This window comes from Leuciscus leuciscus (genome assembly GCF_965113295.1).
Source record: "Leuciscus leuciscus genome assembly, chromosome: 18".
Classification (NCBI taxonomy): Eukaryota; Metazoa; Chordata; class Actinopteri; order Cypriniformes; family Leuciscidae; genus Leuciscus; species Leuciscus leuciscus.
The window spans coordinates 1,409,276-1,435,130 of NC_138742.1; the positions used below are offsets into that span (position 1 = coordinate 1,409,276).

Here is a 25,855-nt window from a genome sequence, read left to right on the forward strand (position 1 = left end):
TGAGATATTTCAAGCCTTTATTTGTTATAATTTTGATGATTATGGCTTACAGCTTATGAAACCCACGAAATCAAAATCCCAGAAAATTTGAATATTACATGAAATCACACAGTAATTACACAGTGATACCATGGTCATTGAACCAGGTTTTGGTTCTTTTGGCAGTGTGGGCAGGTGCAAATCCTGCTGGAAAATGAAGGAAGCAAATGTCCTGGTAGACGCTGCGTTGACTTGGGATTTAATAAAGCACAGTGGACCAAAGTCCTCTTTTCTGATGAGAGCAAATTTTGCATCTCATTTGGAAACCAAGGTCCCAGAGTCTGGAGGAAGAATGGAGAGGCACACAATCCAAGATGCTTGAAGTCCAGTGTGAAGTTTCCACAGTCTGTGTTGGTTTGGGGAGCCATGTCATCGGCTGGTGTTGGTCCACTGTGCTGTCCACTCAACACAGCCGTCTCTACCAGGACATTTCCAGAGCACTTCATGCTTCCTTCATTTTCCAGCAGGATTTGCACCTGCCCACACTGCCAAAATAACCAAAACCTGGTTCAATTACCATGGTATTACTGTGTAATTACTGTGTGATTTCATGTAATATTCAAATTTTCTGGGATTTTGATTTCGTGGGTTTCATAAGCTGTAAGCCATAATCATCAAAATTATAACAAATAAAGGCTTGAAATATCTCACTTTGCATGTAATGAGTCTATATAATATATTAGTTTCACCTGTTAAGTTGAATTCTTGAAATAAATCGACTTTTTGATGATATTCTAATTTTATGACCAGCACTTGTATATATTTCATATAAAAAATTTAAATAGTATTTTTGTGAATTTTTCATAACAATAAACTTAAAATTCTGTAACTTTTTTAAAGTTACCTTTAAAAAAAAGAAAAGAAAAGAGAAATCACTTCAGCAATAATCTGCCAATGTCGTCTCTATTAAAAAATAAATCTAACTGTGCTCTTAAGCATTCAAGATTTACGACAGTTTAAGTGGGAAATTAAATGTTCAGGCCGATGCTCAAAGAGAGCAAAAAGAGTGAATAAATGGATTATTTTTTATTAATAAAAAAGGGGTCCGGTGTCATAGGAAATCCTGTAAAGTTTCCAAAGAACTTTTGATTCTCTTATAGTTCTGTAGAAAAGAACTGGTATTGAAACATCAAGAACCCTTGATAACCAGCCAAAAGTTAATTAAAAAGAATAGGGTTCTTTGCTGAAAGTAAATATGTATATTTGCTGAAACCTTTATTTTTAAGAGTGAGGAGGAACCCATTAGACAGAACCTACAGGAGCAACAAGAATGTAATAGATTGTGTGCAACAGGGTTATCGGCACTTTTGATTATGTTGATCATTTAGAGGAAAGTTAATGAGCAGCAAAAAATTTACATTTGCTCTTTTTCTTTCAGAGATGCGATGACAGAGGCGCTTCAGAAGCTGCGCTGCGAAAAACTCAGACGCAAGTTTTCCATTATCAAACCGGCCAAAAGGTGCGTGAGAATGAAGATCAACCAGCGATCCTGATATTTCAGAGAACTGACCATTAAATGCCTTTGTTTCCCTCTCAGTATAAAACTCAAGAGCTTCACGCAGGAACTGTCAGATTTCATGAGCTGCCCGTACAAATCAAACAGAACTGAGCAGGAGCTAAACAGGTGTGTCTTTATCATCTTTACATTCATGCTTATGCATTTGGCAGGTCATCCAAACGTGAATTGCATTGCATTCAAGGTTTACATTTTCTCAGTCTGTATTTCCTGGGGATCGTACTGATGATCTTGGCATGATAATATGATAATTGAGCGACAGGAACAACTTGTTTGTTCAGTTCCTTTAGTTTCTTTATTCCTCCGTCTTTATGTCCTTCAACCAAGAAGTTAAGTTTGAGCAACACTAGTGCATATAGACAACCGGAATCATCTCATGAAACATTTGGTATTTTAGGATAACAGAGTTTGATACTGTGTAGAAGACAGAATCTTTCAGGAACTCCCAAATATGGTTTGTTCTTAAGTCTGTGAGTTTCCATTGATTGATTAACTTTATTGTCCCCAGGGGGAAATTCTTTTCCACAACACTACACTTGTTTAACACACACAACATAACCAATATGAAAAAAAATCCATCCACCTGTTTTTATGCAAATTTTGGGATATCGCATAAAAAACAAACAAATGCTGGATGGAAATGTCAAGATGCGCATGAATTCTAAAAATGTATAAATTGCAACTGAGGCGGATAAAAACATTTTATCTGATAAACTGTGATGGAAACACATTTTCCGAATAAATCCCTCGATGTGCCTCAGCAGAGGCTGTGATTGGATAGCAGGACTAACCAGCGAACCAGTGTTGAATGTTCTGAAACGCCGGAGTCAAAGTCTGTCATCAGAATGATTTGGTTTAATTCCCTCCAGAAGCGTCTCACACGATTGTGTTCCCGAACACCAGCATCCGAACGCTAGAGAACATGACAGCGTTTACTGTGTTTCGTCTGATGCTCTGAGACACAACTCAATTATGATGGAGGGAAAAAGAGCCTGATTGCAGAAACTCAGATTTATTACTGATATTGCGGTATTCTAATTTTGCAGTCAAGTTAACCCTCTGAGGTCTGAGCTGTTTTCTGGGCCTGGAGGTGTTCTGACATGCTCTGACATTTGTGTTTTTTTCTGTTACTAGTGATATTTTCATGGCTAAAGTCTGATTACACTGTATTTAGCTCAAACTCTGCTACAATAATATATCAGCAGCATGTATGTAAAAGTTTGTAGTTTTGAGATAATGACATTTATGTGTGGTTTGTGAAAAAAAAAGAAAAACAATTATTGTCACTGAAATAAGGTCAAGAAACCCATACTGATTATTTCTTCACAAGACTTTTGAAAATTGTATCACGTATCCTAGAATATTTGCTCCAAAACTATGTGAAAATCATCCTGACTGCTCATTCAGATAAGACAATATGTTGATTAAAAATTTCTAAGACATGTTTTGTGTGACAAAGCCATATGCAAAGAGGCGTGATCATCTCATGAATATGTAAGCTTTTCACACCTGAGAAAGACAAAGACACTCCCCTAACTGCCCTATTAGGAGCGATCAGGCCCTGTCATTCAGAGCAACCTTGCACAAAGAATGAGGAGATTTAAAAAAGAATGGCTTTTAGATTGTTTGGATTTATTTACAACACAACACAATCCAAAAATACAAATGACAAAAGAGCACATTGAAAACAATGATCCAAAGACAGAGACCTTTGTGCCATTCCTAAAAATATTGTACATACCTTTCATTTTCAAGGTGTTTGATTTTCACTTTACCATGTTCATGTACAGAGACTCATGTGAATGTTGAAGTCAGCAGGACTCAGTTGCATCTGGTCCCTGAAAGAAAAAAAAAGTGAACATACTGATATCAAGAGAAACTATAGGGAATATAGTTCTAAAATTTATTGGGAATACATTTTAGATTTTTCTGGTTAAAATTGCTTTTTAAAATTCACAGAATACACACACACACAAATGTTTCCAACAATATATAATATAATGAACACCAGGTTTGTTGTGCCTTGTAAGCATAGGCTATGCACAGTGCTGCATAAAATAATAACAATAACCTATAGCAGCATATAAATCTTCCAAAAGATTTCAGTAACAACTACGCTAGAGAAAAATATATTGATTATCATATGTTACTTCAAATGTTTCCATTCGTTATGATGATATGAAATGAGATAATAGTCAAAACATGAAGCATTTGTTTGCTTGGTTTTGCTTTTCAAACGCGATCGCGATACATTAAAAAACCAGAGCTCGCTCCAAAATATGAAACATTATGGTTACCATATTATACATATCTACGTTTGAGCAGATATCCACAAACACAGTAACAGTAAACACGGGTCCAAATATTATAATATTCACCATATATCTAGCAACAGTTCAACTGCAATGTGAAGTTTATGCAACAGTAACATGAACTAATAATTAAGAATTTCTTACCTTACATCTTTCTTGTCTTCAAATCGTGTTCTTCTTCTTCTGAGGTAAATCCAAGGTAAACAGCACAGCACAGGACAAACACAGTCTTCCAAACTCGATGAAAAGCAGAGAGGAGTAAGTTCCCGAAGTCTCTGGTTCTTTGTTTTGAGGCAATGAGGGCGTTTACAGGTCTGCGTTCTGCCGCGTGGATCATTTGCATGTCAATCGCTCATGCGCGCGTGGGCGTGGTCACATTATAGTTAATTAGGACGCGTTTGAGAAACTGTACATGCCGCTGCTTTCTTACGGATTACTTAAACAGAGAATATTTTTTTTATATATTTCACATACTTTAAAAATAGAGACTCCAAGCGTTGTATAGACATGTGTTTCAAGTCTGTGTGGCAAACATTCGCTGAGTTACAGGTCATTTTCTGTCGTGTTTCAGAATTAATTTCTCATTGAGAGAGACGGCAGAACGCGCATCATGTTTATTTTCTTTATTTTACGAAAAACACAACATTTTGTTTTTATTATGAGTGTACACAAATAAAAGAAGACATTTAACAGTTTTTAATTATGTATAACACTTGCATTTATGACAAAAATCGACGGAGTTATTTGAGTCAATAAAAACAAAAGTGAGCTGGTATCGCCGGCGATACCGCCGACCCCAGGGGGTTAAAGGTAGTGTAGGCAATTTCAGAGAGGCTAGCAATAGCAATTAGCTTTGACAGCATTAGATCACACCATCCCTTCAGAGAGCCTCCAAAGCCAAGCCTCGTCCACAACACATGAACACACACAGCCAGAGCAGAGTCTGCAAAGCACCGCGAGAGACAGCTCTTGTACCACCTGACTGCTGCAGATTCATCTCAGTGTTGACAGTGTTGACATCGAAATGCATAAATCCGAGTCTAAGAACGTGAACAGTTCCAGGTAGAACGTCACGGGTTGCTTTCCTGTAATTACTGTTACGATATGGCGTGAACACAGCATAAGCTCGTTGTTTCAGTTTAGGAGGAACTGTAAAAGGCGGCTGCTGTTTGTTTGTGCTGCTCTGTGACTGACGTCTGTCTACAACTCTGCATAGCCTCACGAAACGCACTGAAGACGTGTGATGTCTGCGTGAGCTGGCACACAGAGGTATGGAAATGTTGACAGGCAAGTAGGACATCATGTCATTGCATTCAGAGAAACGTTTTTTTGGTCCTGGGACTTCCACATAAGATGCATGTAAATGTGTTTAATATTTAAACCACTTCTATTATTGATTGCTATCAGGATGTAAAAAGTTTCAACCAGAATAACAAAGTGTTTAAGCAAAAAATGGCCTACCCTACCTTTAAAATTGCAGCTTTGGATGGAAACATATCTAGTGATGCAGATTCAGTATTTTATGTCAGATTTTGTGTCTGCACAAGTTGTTAAATTGGCACAAAGTTCCCTTTATCATTTCTAGTTAGTTAAGATAACTTCAAAAAACCTAAAATTCTCTTACAGTTACGATTGGTGCATGAGTTGCAAACAGTTTCATGTTTACTGTAAATATTTTGCCTGTAAATACTGTTTACTGTAAATATTTCATCAATATATATTTATATATTTGTATGTATATGTATATGTGTGTGTGTATATATATATATATTATATATATATATATATATATGTATATATGTATATGTGTACAGGCGCGTAGTCTTTCGTTACAAATTGACCTCACCAAATTACTTGTTTGGCCTTAATTCATAATACAGAACTTTTTGTCACTTCCGCGTATCCATGTGAACTGGAATCATTTTGTTAACGTTATATCTGTACTGAGGTAAAGGGACAGAGAAGGGGCCTTCACAGGGGAGAGACTAGTTGACACTTCAGGACTGTGTTGTTGTCGTGTCCTGGCGCAGGTCCTTCATCAGATCTGGATACGCACTGAATCCGGCGGACTGCGGTAAACATTGGGATGAACAGAGAGACTAATATTAGTGTAGATGCCATTCTTCTTATGATGCAACGAGTACATCAGGATTTATGGGAAGTGTTCCCAGTTCCGGCTGACCTAACCTGTAGAGCATTACAATAATCTAGCCTTGATGTCATGAATGCATGAACTAACTGTTCCGCATTTGTCATTGAAAGCATACTGAATGTCGTAATTTAGATATATTTTTAAGATGGAACAATGTGGTTTTACAGATACTAGAAACGTGACTTTCAAATGAATGATTGGGATCAAAGAGCACACCCAGGTTCCTAACCGATGATGAAGACTTGACAGAGCAGCCATCAAGTGTTAGACAGTATTCTAGGTAATGACGTGAGGACGTGTTTTTGTCCGATAATTAGAATCTGTTTTTTTTTTTTCAGAATTGAGTAGTAGGAAATTACTAGTTTTTTATATCAGCTATACATTCCGTAAAAAAAAAGTTAATCGATACGTTTTGTCAGGGCGTGAAGAAATATAGAGCTGAGTATCATCAGCATAACAGTGAAAACTAATGCCATGATATTTCCCAAGGGTAGCATGTACAGAGTGAACAGCAACGGTCCTAGTACTGAGCCTTGTGGTACACCACACTGAACTTGTGATCGATGAGACATCTCTTCATTTACTGCTACAACCTGATAACGGTCAGATAAGTATGATTTATGCCATGCTAATGCAATTCCACTAATGCCAACATAATTTTCGAGTCTATTTAAAAGAATGTTGTGGTCGATAGTATCAAATGCAGCACTAAGATCGAGTAACACTAATAGAGAGATACAACCACGATCGGATGATAAGAGCAAATCATTTGTGACTCTAATGAGAGCAGTCTCAATCCCCAATCCTGACTGGAAATCCTCACAGATACCATTTCTTACCATGCTGCCTTTTCTATTAATTTTGACAGAAAAGTTAGATTTGAGATCAGCCTGTAATTGACTAATTCTGTAGGATCAAGTTGCGTTTTTTTAATAAGAGGTTTAATCATAGCCAGCTTTAAGAGTTTTTGGTACGTATCCTAATGACAAAGATTAATTAATGATTTTAAGAAGAGGATCTATGACCTCTGGAAGCATCTCTTTCAGTAGCTTAGTCGGTATAGGGTCTAACATACATGTCAATTTAGATGATTTAACGAGTTTAGACAATTCTTCCTCTTCTATAGCAATGAATGAATGGAATTTTTCCTCAGGGACACTAAAATGCACTGCCTGATGCGATACTGTAGTAGACGGCTGCATAGTTATAATTTTTTCTCCAATATTATGAATCTTGTAAGTAAAGACGTTTATAAAGTCATTACTGCTGTGCTGCTTGGAAACGTCTGGGATTGAAGCTTTATTTCTCGTTAATTTAGACGCTGTTTATAAATACTGTTTTAAACTGTTTATTTTAAACACTGTTTTAATGCACTTTTTCAAATAAATACCTAGGGTTTTGTTTGTTTTCTTCTAAGAGGGTTGAAAAATAAGCAGATCTAGCAGCTTTTAAGGCCTTTCTGTACGCAATCATGCTCTCTATCCATGAAATGCGAAATACCTCTAGTTTTGTTTTCTTCCAGTTGCGCTCCATTTTCCTGGCTGCTCTCTTAAGGGCCCGAGTGTGCTCGTTGTACCACGGCGTTGGACTAAAACTCTGTTATAAAAACCTCCGTTTGGCAAGCAGGAATCATTTTACAGCTCAATGTCTAATACAGTATACAACAAATAGAGGGGTGCAGATACAGTGAAATTCAACCAAAAGTTTATTTTCATCACACTACTGTAAAGAGATCTTGCAGTAGATGAAAAGCATTAGAAAAGAAAAGTTCAAATATCCAAAGAATTGAACAGGAACTTGGTTTAGCAATACAATACAGTATACTGTCAATCACAGTACTGTAATAAAACAAAAATCGAATTCATGTCCGCCACAGAGCATGAGCCCGAACCAATGCCAAAGGCCTTCTTCGTCCAGGAGCCCATGCACAAGAGAAGTCTGACCAGGTGCATGAGTCGGCTACATTGTCCGTACATGTGGGGTTGCTTGTGGAGTAAGAAGGCATGAAGGGAAGCCCCACCCACAACACAGTCGACAACATATTCTCATCCACAACATTAGCTACGTTTACATGGACACAATCGGAATGAAATCAATCCGATTGATGAATCCGAACAAGGTGTTTACATGAATGATAAATAAAAGTAATCGGGTTGATGTGCGCGTTTATATGTCACAAGTTTCAAATCGGATCTGATGTTTTGACATGCGCACACTGCACGAATATACAGAGTTTCCTGCTTTTCGCGCATAAATATTCTCCTCTATTGGTTCTTTATTTGTTTTAAAAAGCAGACGTAATATTAATTCGTCTCTGGTCATAATTTAGAGCATATTAACCGTTTTGCCGTGCTGCTTATTGATCACGCAGTAAAAATGCCCCTCCCCGCGGCCAAAACCAGTCGTCTGTGGATGAGAATCCAAAACAAGGACTGGTGGGATGTTGTCCTGCTTTACTTCACAGACGCGTGAGTGAAATGAGAATTTTAGAATGACGGGAAACTTATTAATATGACACTTTATTAACCCTCTGAGGTCTGAGCTGTTTTCTGGGCCATGGAGGTGTTCTGACATGCTCTGACATTTGTGTTTTTTTCTGTTACTAGTGATATTTTCATGGCTAAAGTCTGATTACACTGTATTCAGCACAAACTCTGCTACAATAATATATCAGCAGCATGTATGTAAAAGTTTGTAGTTTTGAGATAATGACATTTATGCGTGGTTTGTGAAAATACAAAAAAAAATTCTCACTGAAATAAGGCCATGAAACCCATACTGATTATTTCTTCACAAGACTTTTGAAAATTGTATGACATAGCCTAGAATATTTGCTCCAAAACTATGTGAAAATCACCCTGACTGCTCATTCAGATAAGACAATATATTGATTTAAAATTTCTAAGAAGTGTTTTGTGTGACAAAGCCATATGCGAAAAGGCGTGATCATCTCATGAATATGTAAGGTTTTAACACCTGAGAAAGACAAAGACACTCCCCTAACGGCCCTATTAGGAGCGATCAGGCCCTGTCATTCAGAGCAACCTTGCACAAAGAATGAGGAGATTTAAAAAAGAATGGCTTTTAGATTGTTTGGATTTATTTACAACACAACACAATCCAAAAATACACAACAAATGACAAAAGAGCACATTGAAAACAATGATCCAAAGACAGAGACCTTTGTGCCATTCCTAAAAACATTATACATACCTTTAATTTCCAAGGTGTTTGATTTTCACTTTACCATGTTCATGTACAGAGACTCATGTGAATGTTGAAGTCAGCAGGACTCAGTTGCATCTGGTCCCTGAAAGAAAAAAAAAAAGAAAAAAACTGTGAACATAATGATATCAAGAGGAACTATAGGGCTGCACGATTTTGGGAATAGATTTGAGATTTTTCTGGTTAAAATGTATTTTTAAAATTCACAGAATACACACACACACACACGTTTCCAACAATATATAATGAACACCAGGTTTGTTGTGCCTTGTAGGCATAGGCTATGCAGTGCTGCATAAAATAATAATAACAATAAATTAAATCTTCCAAAAGATTTCAAGAACAACTACGCTAGAGAAAAATATATTGATTATCATATGTTACTTCAAATGTTTCCATTCGTTATGATGATATGAAATGAGATAATAGTAAAAACATAAAGCCTAATGTTTGGTGCATTTTTCCTTTCAAACGCAATCGCGCTCCAAAATATGATATATTAAAACCCACAGCGCGCTCCAAAATATGATACTCAAACCCACAGCGCGCTCCAAAATTTGATACTCAAACCCACAGCGCGCTCCAAAATATGATACATTCAAACCCACAGCGCGCTCCAAAAATATGATACATTCAAACGCCATCGCGCTCCAAAATATTAAACATTATGGTTATACATATCTATGTTTGAGCAGATATCCACAAACAGTATTTAACAGGAAACACGGGTCTAAATAGTATAATATTCACCATATACAGTATCTAGCAACAGTTCAACTGCAATGTGAAGTTTATGCAACAATACCATAAACTAATAAGTAAGAATTTCTTACCTTACATCTTTCTTGTCTTCAAATCGCATTCTTCTTCTTCTGAGGTAAATCCAATGTAAACTCAGACGTGTCTTCCAAACTCGACGAAAAGCAGAGACTTGTGAAGTTTTTTGGTGTTTTGTGTTTGAGGTAACGAGGGCGTTCGCGTTCCATGTGGAGATTTACATGTGAATCTCTTTTGCGCGAGTGGGCGTGTCGAATTAAAAAGTAATTAGCAAGCGTTTGAGATACTGGACATCCTGTTGGTTTTATACAAATTACTTAAACTGAGAATATTTGTTTTCAGTTTGAATCCGATCATTTAAAAGTACACACTTAAATGTTTATAAAGGTAAATGGCTCATAAATGTGTGAGAAGTATTCGCTGAGTTTTGTTTCAGTTTATAGACGTGCTCAAGAAAAAAAAGTTCACCGCGACGGAGAGGCAGAACGCACACCCTGTTTATTTTCTTTATTTTACAAAATCACAATGCTTTGATTGTAAGTGGACACATACAAAAGTAGAAATATCACAGATTATTTTTTTATATTTCTTTTTTCTGTATAACCATAAATGATGGAGTAATTTAAGTTTATGTTGCTGCTATGTGAAAAAAATCCAGCAAAACGCGGGGGCGCGTTTCTCTACCTCAGAGGGTTAAACAGGAAGAACAGCTCGTTCCGCGCGTCATACGTCATTGCACAGGCGCAGTCCTTTCAGTTTAGGTTTTCAATCCGATCAAGTGTTTACATGTTCTCTCGATCGGATTAAAAAAGGGATAAACCACCCCTTTCAATCCGATCGAAATTTCATTCGGATCGAGCTCAATCGGATCGATTAAGGTGTTTACATGAAGGTTTTTTAGTCCGATTGAGCCGTCAATCCGATTATAAGTGTCCATGTAAACGCAGCTACTGACGAGTCTGCATACAGACAGGATGCTGGACAACTGGCTGTCTGGAGCAGTCATTACAATCTGGAGCTGATCATGCTCAAAACAGTGGAGATGATAGTGGACTTCAGGAGAAACTGATAGTGGACTTCTGCCCAGCTCGAAGTCTCCTGTGTCTCCAGAGTTCATGTGCAGCCTCCCTCTCCCGCTGCCTCTTCCTATAATAGCCAGTTCCTCAGCCCCGCCTCCGCTGGTTCCCTTCAGCCCCTTGGCTCCTCCGACATCACTCCACTGTGTGGATTTGCCCCAGCGTCGCCCAGGCAAGTGGATCACCAGGCTCCGCCTCCAGCTGCTAATCACATCACTCCACCTCGGCCTGTCAACTCCACCTGGGCTCTTCCCTCCTTCGGCTCCACCAGAATCCATCATCCTTGCGGCTCCACCGGGCTCCCTTGTCCCTCCGTTTCTGGCTCCGCCTTGGCCCTGCCTGCACCACGGACTCCCCTTCGGCTCCATCTGGCTCTGCCTTCCCTCTGGCTCCACCTCGGCCCTTAGTCCCAACGGCTCCACCTCAGTCCTTTAGATGCCCTGGATCCACTTCTGACACTCTTCACTGCGGCTCAGCCTCCAGGACCATCTGCGTTGCCCATTCTTGCTGGCTTTTTGTCTCTGTCCATCATCCTCTTAGTGTCAACAGCCAAGCCTCCACCATGGCTCCTCCCTCCACCGTGTGTCCTGGCTGCGCTCTGGCTCCCCACTTATCTGCTCCTGGCTCCTCTCACCATCATCACCACCCTGATCTCTCCCTCTGTTATTTCCCCAGGTTTCCTGCTCTTCACCTGCTGCACTCCTCCTCCACAGTCCCCACCCTCCCTCCTCAGCTGCAAGTCAAGTCAAATCATCTTCATTTATATAGCGCTTTTAACAATGTATATTGTTCCAAAGCAGCTTTACGTTGATAATAGGAAATTAAAGTAAAGTGTTTTGGCTTTATAGCAGCTCTAGAATAAAGTTATTGTCCAGTTAAAGTTAGTTTGATTGATTCACTTCCGTCGCAACGATCATTAGTTATTAACTTAGGGGTCGCTAACATGACACCGTTTTAACAGAAAACTCTTAAGTTCTTTCTGCGCAAACTTAAAAAATGCGAACCAGTGAGAACATCGATGGCGTGCACATGCGTATTAGGAGTTCAGTCTAAAGGTATGTGCGTTTGAATATATGTGCGCAGGCGTGTACTCCTTCCCTACAAATCAACCCTCAACATACTACTTGTCTGGCCTGGTGAACTTCTATCGCTGTGTAATAGAAAGCATCCTGACCAACTGTGCTACAGTGTGGTATGGGAGCTGTTCTGTTGCAGAGCGCAAGGCACTGCAGCAGGTGGTGAAAACCGCCCAGCGCATCACTGGGACTCCACTACCTGCCATCGAGCACATCCAGAGGAAACGCTGTCTGCATCGAGCTCGCAGCATCCTTAAGGACTCCTCTCACCCAGCCCACAGACTGTTTTCTCTCCTGCCCTCCGGCAGGCGTTTCAGTTTTCCTAAATTCCTTGTCCAGTATTTAATGTGATGCTAGTTGTTTGTATGTATGCTCTTGCTCCTTGTGTTAATTAAATGTATCTAGGTATTCATACCATGTCCTGTTCTTTGCTCCTTGGATTATACATAGCAGCACGTAACATTCATACAGTACACAATATTTTCTCCTTACTATTTGCAATTACTATATATGATATTAGATTACGATTATTTACTGTAACCTATGATGCTGTTCTCCATTTTTTTTATGTAGAGTCTAATGAATGATCTGTAGTGTTTATATATTGACTGATGTGTGTATGATCTGAAAGCATTGTTTGAGTACAGGTGAAATGGTTTTGAACCGATCTGGCAAAATCAAACGTAATGTTTAAATAGTGTTTAAAGAGACAAGCTGGTAAAACTGTTCAAACAATGAATCTTAGCATACTGAAGTGGGTCATTTTAACAGAGATGATTATGTAATATGAATCCTCATAAACTCTTCTCTTTCTCTCTGTGTGTTTATGACAGAATCAGGCTGCAGATTTGTTGTAACGCCACAGGATCATTCATTCTCACCAAACGCAACACAGCCATCAATCAATCCATCCAATATGAAACAAGCACAACAAAAACATACAAAATGAATGCAGCACTTCACAGTATGCTGCCTGAGGTGTGTGTGTGTGTGTGTGTGTGTGTGTGTGTGTGTGTGTGTCTGTGAGAGAGAGAGAGTGTGTGTGCGTGTGTGTGTGCGTGTGCGTGCGTGTGCGTGTGTGTGTGAGAGAGAGAGTGTGTGTGAGAGAGTGTGTGTTTGTGTGTGTGTGAGAGAGAAAGAAAGGGTGTGTGTTTGTAGCAGTGAGTGATTGTGTATGTATTTTTGAGAGAGTGAGAGAGTTTTGAGCCGGACAGTTTTGGTGTCCATGAGGAAACGGCTTAGAAATCATAAGCTTAAGAAATCATACTTTTCTGAAAATGTAAAAATGCTGAAAGTTTTGTGTGATGGGTAGGTTTTGGGATAGGGTTCGTGTAAGGGGAGAGAATGTACAATTTGTACAGTATAAGAATCATTATGTTTTTGGAAAGTCCCCAAAAATCCCTGTGTGTGTGTGTGTGTGCAGGACAACCCCTGGTCCGGTCGGCGTCTGGGTCGGTGTGCTGTGGTCGGCAGCGGTGGGATTTTGAAAAACAGCAGCTGTGGACATGAGATTGACAACGCAGACTTTGTCATACGGTAAACGCATCCCATCATTCCTTGCTCCCACACTGACCACAACACATCCATCAGTATTCATCCATCCTTCCTGTTAATATGATGTTTTCTCTCTCTTTCAGGTTTAATTTGGCAACAGTTAATGACAGTGATGTTGGACTGAAGACGGATCTGATAACCATCAACCCCAGTCAGCTTCGGTCAGTGTTCACACAATAAAAACACAGCTTTGATTATCATTTAAATGAAGACTTTTCAGGTTAATTTTTAGCCCTCAGAATCTTTTTTTATTGATTGCTATTTCTATAAAATTCTAACTACCGCTTTAATAAAAAAACAACATGCCTGGACACTTGTTCTAAGGGTACTCCAGTCCGTAGAATGGCTAAGTCTGACCAAGGGCTGAACAGACAGATCAGTGTGATGGTCACACGGAGTGCCTATCTCAGGACTTGGCTGTGAAGCCAGTGCTGTAGCGGTCTCATATGCATCAACCTGAGCAGCGTTACTGAGGCTGCGGATGCCATAAGCCCCATGAGCCTCTGAAAATGTTTTAGTGGAGCCGCTGTTTTCCCCTGAATGTATATTCAGGCATTTCAATTGAGCTATGGTGAGAAGCGCCAACTCCCATACCGAGAAAAGAGATACTGTGCATGGGGGAGAGCTTGATCTTTTCCCAGTTGACCTGTAGCCCCAGATGGCTGAGGTGCCTGAGCACTAGGTCCCTGTGTTCACACAGCAGATCTCGAGAGTGAGCTAGAATGAGCCAGTAGTCCAGATAGTTTAAAATGCGAATGCCCACTTCCCTTAGCTGGGCAAGGGCAGCCTCCACGACTTTGGTAAAGACGTGGGGAGACCGGGACAGGCCAAAGGGGAGGACCTTGTACTAGTATGCCCAACCCTCAAAGGCAAACTGATGAATCGGTCTGTGTCGAGGTAGAATCGAGATGTGAATGTACTTCTGGTCAATTTCTATGAACCAGTCTTGAGGACGTACACACATGAGAATGCGCTTCTGCATTTGCATCTTGAACGGGAGCTTGTGAAGGGCCTGGTTTAAGACTTGCAGATCCAAGATTTGCCGTAACCATAACTTTAAAAAGACACTCGTCGTCCGATTTGCTCTTTTAGGAAAAAACTACTCTTTTTGACTGAAGGACCCTGGGGAGAATCGCTGCACTTATCCTTTGCACTGCAATGCGCTGGCGAAACACCGCTTAATGCGCCCTTTTCACCAGTCTAGAGAGATCGGTTGAATGAGTGGATGTGGGCCGCCATTTTATAAACCCATATGTACAGGGGAGTGGCTTGGCATGCAAATTCCAGTCACCAATTCCATTGGCCGTTTTTATAAAACTCAGAGATGATAGGGGCTCCCAAGTGAGACCCCATTTGTCAGTCAACATAACGTAGTAGTGACTGACAGATGGGGAACAGAGACATATTTCCCTGGCATACACATATATGATCATCTAGTGTTCTGTCATTGGTGTTTATTAAAAACTGTGCTTCTGTAGATACAAAAACCTGGAGAAGAATCCGGATCCGTTGGTGGAGCGGGTCAGTGTGTACGGAAAAGCCTACCTCATTATTCCTGCCTTCGCCTACACGTTCTGCACATCAGTGTCAATCAAAGCACTCAAAGTCCTCCAGCCAATCAGACCTCAGCAGCCGGTTGTGTTCTTCAGCCCCTCTTACCTGCGGACACTGGACCGGTTCTGGAAGGGGCGTGGCCTACGGGAGGTGCGCCTCTCCACAGGATTCCTTTTAATCAGCACCGCACTGGAACTGTGTGAGCATGTTCACGTTTACGGATTCTGGCCGTTCGGCAGCGACCTGCAGGATCAGCCGATTCCATACCATTATTATGACCTGAAGCGCCCGCACCCCTACATACACAAGATGCCGGAAGAGTTTGTGCGGCTGCTGCAGCTCCACAGCCAGGGGGCGCTGACACTGCACCTGCAGCCCTGCTCCTCACCAGGGGCGGATCGAGCAAATTATTTTTAGGGTGGCATTATAAGGTTCGCATGAGGACTATCCCAGGTTGTTGAAGACATATGTAAGATTGTTGGATTAAAATATTTAGAACAATGTTATATTATCGCAAACGTTTCCAAGAACGTTTATATACAGAGAAATCCACAATTTTAACCACTATAATGGCCCGAGTCTCTGTCTCTGACTGACCCCTCAGTCTCTGTCCTCTGCTCTGCTGTCTTTGATAAGTTTGAGCCTGTGACTTTGTGTGTGTTACAGGAGATTGTTGGTAATTTGAAGCCCTCAGGTTCTCCACATGATGCTATCCCTCCTCGACTCTTTAAGGAGGTTTTTCCCACTGTAGGACCATCTGTTCTTGCAGTTGTTAATAGCAGTCTGTCCTCAGGTGTGGTCCCTAAAAAATTTAAACACACAGTAGTGCAACCTCTGCTTAAAAAACCTGGTCTTGATCCTGCAGATCTTGCAAATTTCAAGCCCATCTCCAAACTTCCTTTTCTTTCAAAAATTCTTGAAAAGATAGTCTGTAATCAAATAATGGCTTTTTTTTGAAAGACCACAATATCCTCGAAGTTTTCCAGTCCGGTTTTAAATCTCTACACAGCACAGAATTGGCTCTTTTAAAAGTTTTTAACGATATCTATTTAGCTACCGATTCAGGTGACTATGTTGTTCTTGTGCTTCTTGATTTAACTGCTGCATTTGATACTTGGACCATGAAATTCAGATTTCTCGTTTGGAGCATTGGGTGGGCATAAAGGGCATAGCGCTTGAATGGTTCAGGTCATATTTGGAAGGTCGAACTCTCTGTGACAGCTGTGGGAACTTCTTCTGCACCTCTCTCGTGTGGGGTCCCTCAGGGCTCAGTTTTGGGCCCTCTTCTTTTTTCTCTTTATTTGCTGCCGCTTGGCTCAATAATTAGGAAGCATGGCATGTCATTCCACTGTTATGCGGATGATAGCCAGATTTACATGCCTCTTAAAAAGAATGACACTGTCAGACCGTTAATGGAGTGTCTTGATCACACTTTAAGTGATCAAACGTAATTGTAACAAAACATAACTTTAATCGTTAAAATAAACATAAACAACAAAATGAAAGGAGTGGCGACTGTGGCATGTAAGCAAATATAAACAGCTGCGTAAAATGTCCCAGACTCTCGGCCCGCCCTGCTTCATACTACAGTAACATTAACACAGCTTATACTATATAGTATATATGCATTTTTTAAAGTCATCAATTTGCATTAAATATCATCATATTTTTTAAAGAATACTTATATTTTTATTTATTATACTTATACTTTTTTTTTACTTATATTTTATTTATACTTAGAGTATACTATATTTATAATATATTCAAGTATGATCAGTGAACATTCAGATCTGCGTTCTATCCCAGAGAGAGCAGTTGTCATGTATAGATTATAAAGTTACTCTCTCAGTTTGAGCAATTACGTGAGACATGATTCGTTAGTATGTTGATCTATACGTTTTATCATTCCTTCTAAATTTCAGTCATGATTATTTAGAAACTAGTAGCAATAAGGAAGAAATGGAATTTAGTCAAGAGCCGCTTGAACTTGCGATTTATTGGATAGGTGCTGGTGCACTACAATGTTCTGTTCATTCATCAACTAAAAATGACATTGACTAAAAGATTGATTCTTAGGATTTAAGAATTGATAAGCGATTAAAAATGAGAAATAGATATTTTTACCTAGCCCTATTTTGAATCAATATTCATATGGATCATTCAAAACAAAAACACGGAATGGATCAATAATATTTACCACAATCAGCAGAGATTTATTGTGATGATGCTTTGTCTTCATTAGGAGAACAGCAATTACACTTTTTTATGAGATAAAATACTTTTTATTTTATCATTGTTTAGTTGTGCAGAATTCATTCAGGGGTCTTATTCCTCTAAATCATTCAGGTCATAGTTTATATTGTTTTGTTCTTTATTTGCATGGATGACATTGGTGTTACTTTAATTTGGTTAAATCTGGATTAGCTACTGACTCAGGGTTAAAATATAAGGGTTTATTTCAATAGGAAAAGTCATGTAAATAAATATATTTTACAAATATATATGAAAAAAAATCAAATAAAAAAATAAATAAATATGGAATATTTTTGAGTGTCTTTAATGTGTTTGAGTTATAAATAACGATTAAGAAGTGTTCACAAACATGAACTCAAGGATTATGGAAAACACGATATTCTTTGGTTACACCACATGACAAGTAAATAAAATGACAGTTCTGGAAAATGATTTTCAAAAAGTTTTTCAAAACCATATTTCTTGGAATCTTTTGGTTTGGTCGCCATCCAAACACATCCTGCATTCTCCACCAACTCACAAAGATGTGCGGTGATGTTACATCATTGTTGACGTCCATTAGGCGGGAATCCTCTCCCTGTTTTCTTTCTTGACCAGCTAGAGTGTTTTCTCTGCGGTTTGGAAGACAGAAATCCGAACATGCCGGTGATTATTGCTGCAAGCTCTAAATTAATTTTGCTGTCAACTCCACTGTCCTTCACAAGACTTCGACTCGAAAGCGCGTGCCTGTTGAGGAGCGAGATGCGAGCTGGAGGAAAATAAACACTGAATCACATCTCCTCTGTTTGGGTCCCTCTCTCTCTGTGTGGCAACCATAAAACAAGCTTGTTCCCTTTCAGTCGGCCACTCCCAACGCCACGTCGGGTCTAGTGAACCGACGAATTGGGATCTCGCTTGAGAGACCAATCCGCTTTGAGTTTAACTAAACGAGCCAATGCACACTGGCATGCGGGTTTTGCATCCGAAGCTCTGCCCCGTAGCGCGAGTATAAATACGGAAGGGGATGCATCGCATATTTGCCTTTTGCCTTTTTCTTTTTAAAGATGTCATTCCGCCCGTGTGTTTCTGGATGCAGTAGTCATCTTTCTCTGGCTGATGGTCACGATCACTGTCTCTCGTGTCTGGGTCTTAAGCATGCTGAGGCAGCATTCGAGGATGTGCATGTTCTCACTGTGGGAACATGACAATCTCTGTGTTCAGATTGAGGCTCAAATACATCTCTCGAGGGGGTGTGCCTTTGCCCATTCCCCCCTCTAGTTCTGGATCTGGTGGCCACTGGCCACTTCGTTGACCTCGAGCTCGAGTGGAACCCTCCACCGTGTCCCGAACCCTTAAGGCTGGACGATTGGTTTCTTGGGGCGGGTCGTACTGGTTCTCAGCGCGTGAGGATCTGGAGGTTACCAGATCATGGACGGGCACCTTTAACTGTCCAAAAACCGGTCTGGTGCCTCCTCCCCCCTCAATACTCCTCGATGGTGGAGCAGTCAAGGGTTACGTGGAGATCGCCCCAGTGGAGCAGTCAGTAGGGATGCAGTTGTCAAGTCACCTTCATTTATATAACGCTTTTAACCATATAGATTGTTTCAAAGCAGCTTTACAATGATAATAGGAAATTAAAGTAACAGAGATTGTTTAGGCTTTACAGCAGCTCTAGAATAAAGTTATTATCCAGCTTAAGTTAGTTTTGATGGATTCACTTGCAAAGATCATTAGTCGTGTCCTAAGACTGCTAACACTTGGTGGGGTAATTCGCGTTAAGTAGGAACTGCACACAACGACGGACATCGCTCTAAGGGCGACGAAAGTCTCTGTACCTCCCTGGGTCGGGCGATGTCCTACTCTTGTAGTCCAAGAACTTTTTGCGAAGCTGAAGCCTTTGCTTTCTTTCAGAGACCTAGAGACAGCTATTCACGCTAGTATTTTTTCACATCTGGACTACTGTAACACTCACTATACGGGAGTTAGCCAGAAAGCCCTAGCCCGTCTACAGACAGTTCACAATGCGGCTGCGAGATGTCTGAGACTTCATGTGTGGAGGAGCAGCCTGAACTCAGAAGGTCCAAAAGGATGAGGAGGCTACCCAGTTATCTGAAAGATTTTGCTTAGAGCTGTGGTGAGTTTCCCAGGCACAGGGCAAGAATGCGTTCTGAGACTCTTCGGGATGGAGGAAGTCTGCCAGAAGTCCCCAGCTTAGACTGTGATAACGTTTTTTCAACAAAAAAAAATTAATGTTCATATAATGGGTAACACTTTATTTTGATAGTCCGTTCGTTGAGACTATACTAGTTATTAGTAGCCATTCAGTAGCTTGTCAACAGTGCATCATTTGACATTCAACAACACTGTTTCAACTGACAAGTAACATACGTTCAACTGACTGCCTATAGACTATAAGGTACAATTCAAGTGTTAATCTACAGATTTTACGAAAAAGTGCCTGTTGACTGTCAATGTTATTTTGTAACAGGTTATTAGCCAATTGGTGACTAACTTTCAATTGTCAACTAACTTTCTGTAGATTGAGTACCAACAACTCAAGATCAATCTGTCAGTTAAATGTCAACAGTCATGTCAGCATATGAAGTATATTATACTGTATATCCTACTCAAGGGGTCTCATATGCATCAAATTAATAATTATTTTAGCTGATTTAAAACTGTTTTTAAAAATGTTTAACCATTTGTAGATAATCTGTTGATAGTCAACTAAAGATTACATGTAGTTGCTTATTTGTTGCTTGTCAACAAATAAATTGTTTATGATCAGTAGACTATTAATAGACATTCTCAACTAAGCGTTAGTAGATATATTTTAGGACTATCTAATTAAAGTGAAAAAGAGTTTATATCAGTAGAAAGTCTATAACCTATCAACAGATTAATATATTGTTTATGATCAGTTGACTATTAATAGACATTATCCACTAAGTGTTAGTAGATATCTTTTAGGACTATCTAATTAAAGTGAAAGACAGTTGATATCAGTAGAAAGTCTATAACCTATCAACAGATTGCATACCTGACCTGACTAAGGTAGAACAAACACTATGGCCAGCACATCAGAGAAAAAAAATCACTTTTATTAAATAAATAAATAAATAAAAAATATAATACAACCCATTATTTACTAGGATATCACGATCACATCTGAACCATCTGATTATGTGAAAAAAATTATATTGAGCATTCCAAATGAGAAAACTCTCAATAGTCTACATCATTTCTTCGGAGCAGCTCAGTTGCTAGACGTTTGGACAGTGGTGCAGTTACAGACGGATGGCTAATTGGTATGTACAATTTTATTTATTCACAACATTTGACAAATATTTGACACTTTCCCTCCCCTCCCCTACACTCAGGTGACAATGGTTATCCCCTGACACCATGGCTTATGACCCCATTGATAAATCCCCAAAGCCGGCAGGAGATGGCATACAATAAGCACACGCAAAATCTCGGTCAGTTATTGAACGCACAAACAGTATCTTAAAGGGGCGCTGGCGGTGTTTGGACACATCAGGTGGTACACTGTTATACAGACCAGAAAAGGTTTGCAAAATAATATTGGCCTGCTCCGTTCTACACAACATTGCCATGGAACATGGTCTGCCAGACCCAGAGGATATAATTAGACCTGATCATGGTATGGTGCCTCCAAGGTTGCCTATCCGACACATAGACATACCTCTTGCTGCAATTGCAAAGCGACAGGAACTAATTCTACGTTTCTAAGAGTATGTATGCTTTAAAAAGCAAGCGCACAAAATAGTTTCAGTAAACTTTATTTCTTATGTCTAATTGCATCACATATTTCTCGTAGGCTTACATTTATTTCTTTTAATGTGTCATTTATTGCCAGCACAGCTTGATAAATTGTGTCTTGCTTATCCAGCACTTCCTGACTTAAAGCCGTCTTCTGTGCAGAGGCAACACTGGGGGATGCTGCTGGATATACCGGTTCAGAGGCCGTAGGATGAACGGATCCGGTTGCCGCTTCGGTGGTCTCATGGGTGGACACAGTTGGCATTTGTCTGTCTTTACAAAAAAGTCAAATTTTTTATTTTACCATGTCAGCTGGCCCAAAAAAAGAAAAGAAAAAAAAAGAAATGTAGCCTTACCATCAGATTGTGCTGAAGTGCTTTCCTGCAAAGGGGTTTCATCACTGTCACCATCGGGAATTATACCCGACAGAGAGGTTTCGCCAATTATGCTAATGATGCGTTCATTGCATGTCGATATGCTCGATGATGATGGTGGTCCTCCTCCAGTTTGAATAGGCAAGGCAAGGCCTTTGAAAAAATGTGTTTTTGCAGTCAAGCTTCATGTCGAACCATTTTCTTTTCACTTCTGGGACTGTTCGATTAACAGATGTAACTCCATTAACTGCATCTGTAATATGCTGCCAAGCTTCCTTTTTTTTAGGACCTGACACGCCACTATGTACGCTTGAAAATAAAATGTTGCGTTTTGAATGAACTTCAGATATTAAAACTTCAATTTCTGAATCTGAGAAATTTTTCTTTTTTATCCGCTTTTGAGAAGACATGTTGAAATCCTTCGTTTGGTGTCATAATATGATGCCCATATATAGTTGTCAGTTGGATTTAATGGGCGGGATTTATGGTAATTGAGAATGAGCGTGCACGCGCGTCCCATTTACGACTGATTGGAGTTCATTAACACATACACACGTTTCACTATCACATCTGACGTTTACGAAGTATTTGTGAATCAGGAGAAGAGTTTTCGGGAAAGTCTCTTTACGCGCAAATCACTCACATGTACTCGTATATTTACGAATGTTTCATGAATGAGACCCAATGAACGGATCGTTCGCGAACGACACATCGCCACATTAAATTTTTTTTACACCTGTATTCACAAACATCTGTGCATAAGGCAGTATTGAAGCATGATAAACACTGTCATAGGCTAACCAAAACCGAACATTTATATAAAAATATAATGTATTTAGACAGTATCACATATTTTACCAGAGGCTGAAATATATTTGCACTAAATCACATTACACCTAAGCAGATATTCACAAACATGCTACATTACGCATAAGGCAGTATTTTAGCATTTTAACCAGTGTCATAAGCTAATCAAAACTGAGTGAAATATATTTAATATACAAATATGTTTAAAGAGTAATATCACATTTAAAAAAAGTTTACACTTGAGCGTATACACGAATGTTAGGGATATTGTAAGGCAATCGTTCCTGTAAGATGTCAAAAGCTAGCCAAAACTAGGGAAAATATAGTCTGAAAAGGAATTATATAACAGTAAACAACTTACTCTGAACTTGTATCCTCGGCGGGATCAATTCGCTCTTGAAAATGCAGCCGTTCGTCGGCGAGTTGCAATCTTCCTCTGAGGAAAAGGTGAATTCTTCCTTGCTGTCCAGAATCATCTGAAGGGCGTCTTTACCGGAGAAGCGTGCCATCCTCTCTAAACGCGATGAACTATCAGTGAATCTGATGAAGAAACTTTGTGTTTTTATGGCATTGATCGGGGGGCGTGTGCGATGCATAGATCACCTAAACTATTTACCATGTGAATAGCGGTGGGGGCGTGGCGGCCTCAGCTCATTAACCCCCTGAGGTCGGCTGTAGCGCCGGCGCGATAGGCTCGTTTTTTTCCTTATCAGCTTTTCAGAGACGAAAAATTCTCTGTTGATTTTGATCTTACAATCTTGTGTTTTACATCACTCGATCCAGTTAAGTGTGTATTATTTTTGTCTATACTCACAATAAAAACAAAGTGTTGTGCTTTTCGCCAAATAAAGAAAAATAAACATGATGCGAGTTCTGTCTTCTCTCTGTCAGTGAAGTCCATTCTGAAACGCGTACGAAAATGAACTGTAACTCAGCGAATATTTCTCCCACTGACAGGTGAAATATGTCTTTATGAAGCTTGAATTCTCTTCTTTTAAATGAAGTAATTTATATAAAAAACAAATATTCTCAGCTTATGTAATCCATTTGAAAGCAAGGAGAGGTACAGTTTTTACGTTCTCCCTTCATTATATTTAAAGTAGTTTAAAGTTTAAAGTAGTTTAAAGGGATAGTTCACTTTGAAATAAAATTTTGGTATGTTTTAGCTTACCTCAAGGGCATCCAAGATGTAGGTGTCTTTTTTTCCGCAGTAGTTTCAATTTTGATATTTTTAGGTCAAACCGTTCTTGTCTGTCAGTCATATAATGCAGTTCTATGGTCACTATCTCAAAGAGCATGCACAAAGTCCAAATTAAAACAATTCCCCGTCGCCCAAATTAAACAATTCCCCATCGTAAGTACACATTGATGGCCTAAGACATGAAACGAGCGGTTTGTGTGAGAAAACTAACAGTATTTATATTGTTTTTACCTCTTGAACACAGCCATGTCCAAGTGATCTGAGAGCGCGGGCGGGTATAGATATATACACTAGAAGTCGCCTTGGCTACGGCAGTTCATTGGAACGAAATCACACATTGGATTCACCGGAGAAAAGTGAAGTCAATTAGAAGCACTCACTTCCTGATGGTCGAGCGTACTGCGCAGACTCAAACTGAGCTTGACGACGTAGATGTGACGTGAGCAACCCGTCTGTCTTCTAGTAGCTGTGCCAAGAGAAATCTGAATCATTCTCTTCCGAAACTTGCAGAGACGGAGAGTGTGAGTAGGAGGTGTCCATGAGCTTGGAGCAGGAGAAACTTTCGCTAAGTATTCTGATGAATTATTTTGTCATTTTGCCTCCACGTCCCCCCGATTGCCCGCGAGCTTCTCCTCCCGTCCATACGGTAATCTCTCTACTGTGCGACAGAGAGTCGCGTGGTTATGACGCAATCGTTAGCCTATTTTTACAAAAACTGCATTTACGGGGCCATAACGTAAGACACAAGGTAATGGAGCCTTTTATTCATTTTCGTGTTTCTTTAGAAATAAATAATGGACAAATGGAGTCTTTAAACGCCTCAGATGTAAAGTTATTCGCTGTCAAAGTGACGCCAAAATGAACGGGAGTCAATGGTATGCTAACAGCAGGTGATGGTCCGCTAATCAATGGCGGCGCCCGGGGAAGCTTCAATGTTTTCCGAAACACTGCCCCCCTGGTGGCAACCTCCTCCTACACAGAGCAGTCGTACTCTTTAGCCAATCAGATTTAAGCTTATCAATCGACCAATCATTATCACGTGAGGGCGGGCCTACCTGCATGTTAAGTCATGAGCTTTCGACCAAGGAGCGGTTCGTGGCTGAGCAGAGGTGTGTGCACTAAAGTTGATCAGTTCATTTCTGTGATTACTGAAGTTAAAGAGTTCGAGATCAGTTGAAGCAATAGTTTATTAACAGCTGTTTAGTCCACATGTGAACATAAACATTTATTTTTAGTATTGATGGATTTTCATGTCCTGTCCACCACACATTCAACTGATGATAATGTAATGACGTGCATATGGAGACATCTCTTTTGTTTTAAGCTGCATATATTATGTAGTTTTATTGTTTCAGATTTCCGAGACAGATGATGTATGAAGTTGCAGACAACCAGTATTGTGATCTTACCATTCCTACTGTGATTCTTTCAAAACAGTCATGTTGCTCTGTCTAGTCTGTCGGTCTCCTTTGCTTCACGATTTTTATGTGCGTGAGAAAATGCCTGTTTGTCGTGAGAGTGTGTGGAAACTGTCAGTTGCGTGAGTCTCACGGTGAATGAGTTGGCAGCTCTGCAGAATGTAAGCTAAATACAAGGAATGCAAACAATGCTGCTCGGGGTGTAAATGCAGTATCTCGGTGCTCATGGGTGAAGGGATGGTTGAGCTAATTGGAAAAAACTCGAGTCATTTGTTTTTAGAAATATAAAAAGCCTTTCTGTTTGTCATCTGTTTTTTGAGTATTGATTTGCTGATTCTGATTTGTAGCCTATACCTTATTTCACGTATGATATTTTTGACTTGTGGATTTTGATACATATATTCCAATTTAATCATTTATGATAATGTATTTGTAATTAATAGTTTATATATGGTTCTAGTCATGTTTTTGGTGAGACATATTTTCTCCGTAATATCTGAACTTTCTCTCTTCTGTTTGTCCTGCGCGTGACCAGATGATTGTCGTGAGATTAATTGAGTGCTGTTTAAAAGAACTCTGATTGTATTTGTCACACACACACACACACACACACACACACACACACACACACCCTGAAGGCTCATTAACCACAATGTGTTGTTGTGCTGTTGCTTGTCACCTGATTTTAAAACTAAGCCATGAAATTGTGAATCAGTAGTAGCCTACACTGGATTGCAAATGTCTGCGTGTTTTTAGGGC

At 39.7% G+C, this 25,855-nt stretch overlaps 1 protein-coding gene and 1 long non-coding RNA gene across 3 annotated transcripts in view; one reads left to right on the top strand and one right to left on the bottom strand.

The window, feature by feature from the left end:
- Positions 1-8,536, bottom strand: part of LOC309481176 — an 88,809-nt gene extending 80,273 nt beyond the window's left edge. Inside the window, exon 1 of the long non-coding RNA XR_014199934.1 lies at positions 8,236-8,536. This is a non-coding gene — a long non-coding RNA (uncharacterized lncRNA). The remainder of the gene's footprint in view (positions 1-8,235) is intronic.
- LOC309481128 (alpha-2,8-sialyltransferase 8F-like) overlaps positions 1-25,855 on the top strand; it is a 39,645-nt gene that overhangs the window by 2,446 nt on the left and 11,344 nt on the right. The window contains exons 2-7 of one of the 2 annotated variants that reach the window (XM_082145957.1): positions 1,418-1,498; positions 1,577-1,663; positions 13,007-13,151; positions 13,597-13,709; positions 13,811-13,888; positions 15,206-17,692. In XM_082145957.1, coding sequence (XP_082002083.1) covers positions 1,418-1,498; positions 1,577-1,663; positions 13,007-13,151; positions 13,597-13,709; positions 13,811-13,888; positions 15,206-15,698 — 997 coding nt within the window. In that variant the 3' untranslated portion in view covers positions 15,699-17,692. Of the gene's footprint in view, positions 1-1,417; positions 1,499-1,576; positions 1,664-13,006; positions 13,152-13,596; positions 13,710-13,810; positions 13,889-15,205; positions 17,693-25,855 lie in introns of those variants that run through there. The other variant, XM_082145958.1, reaches the window with a different exon arrangement.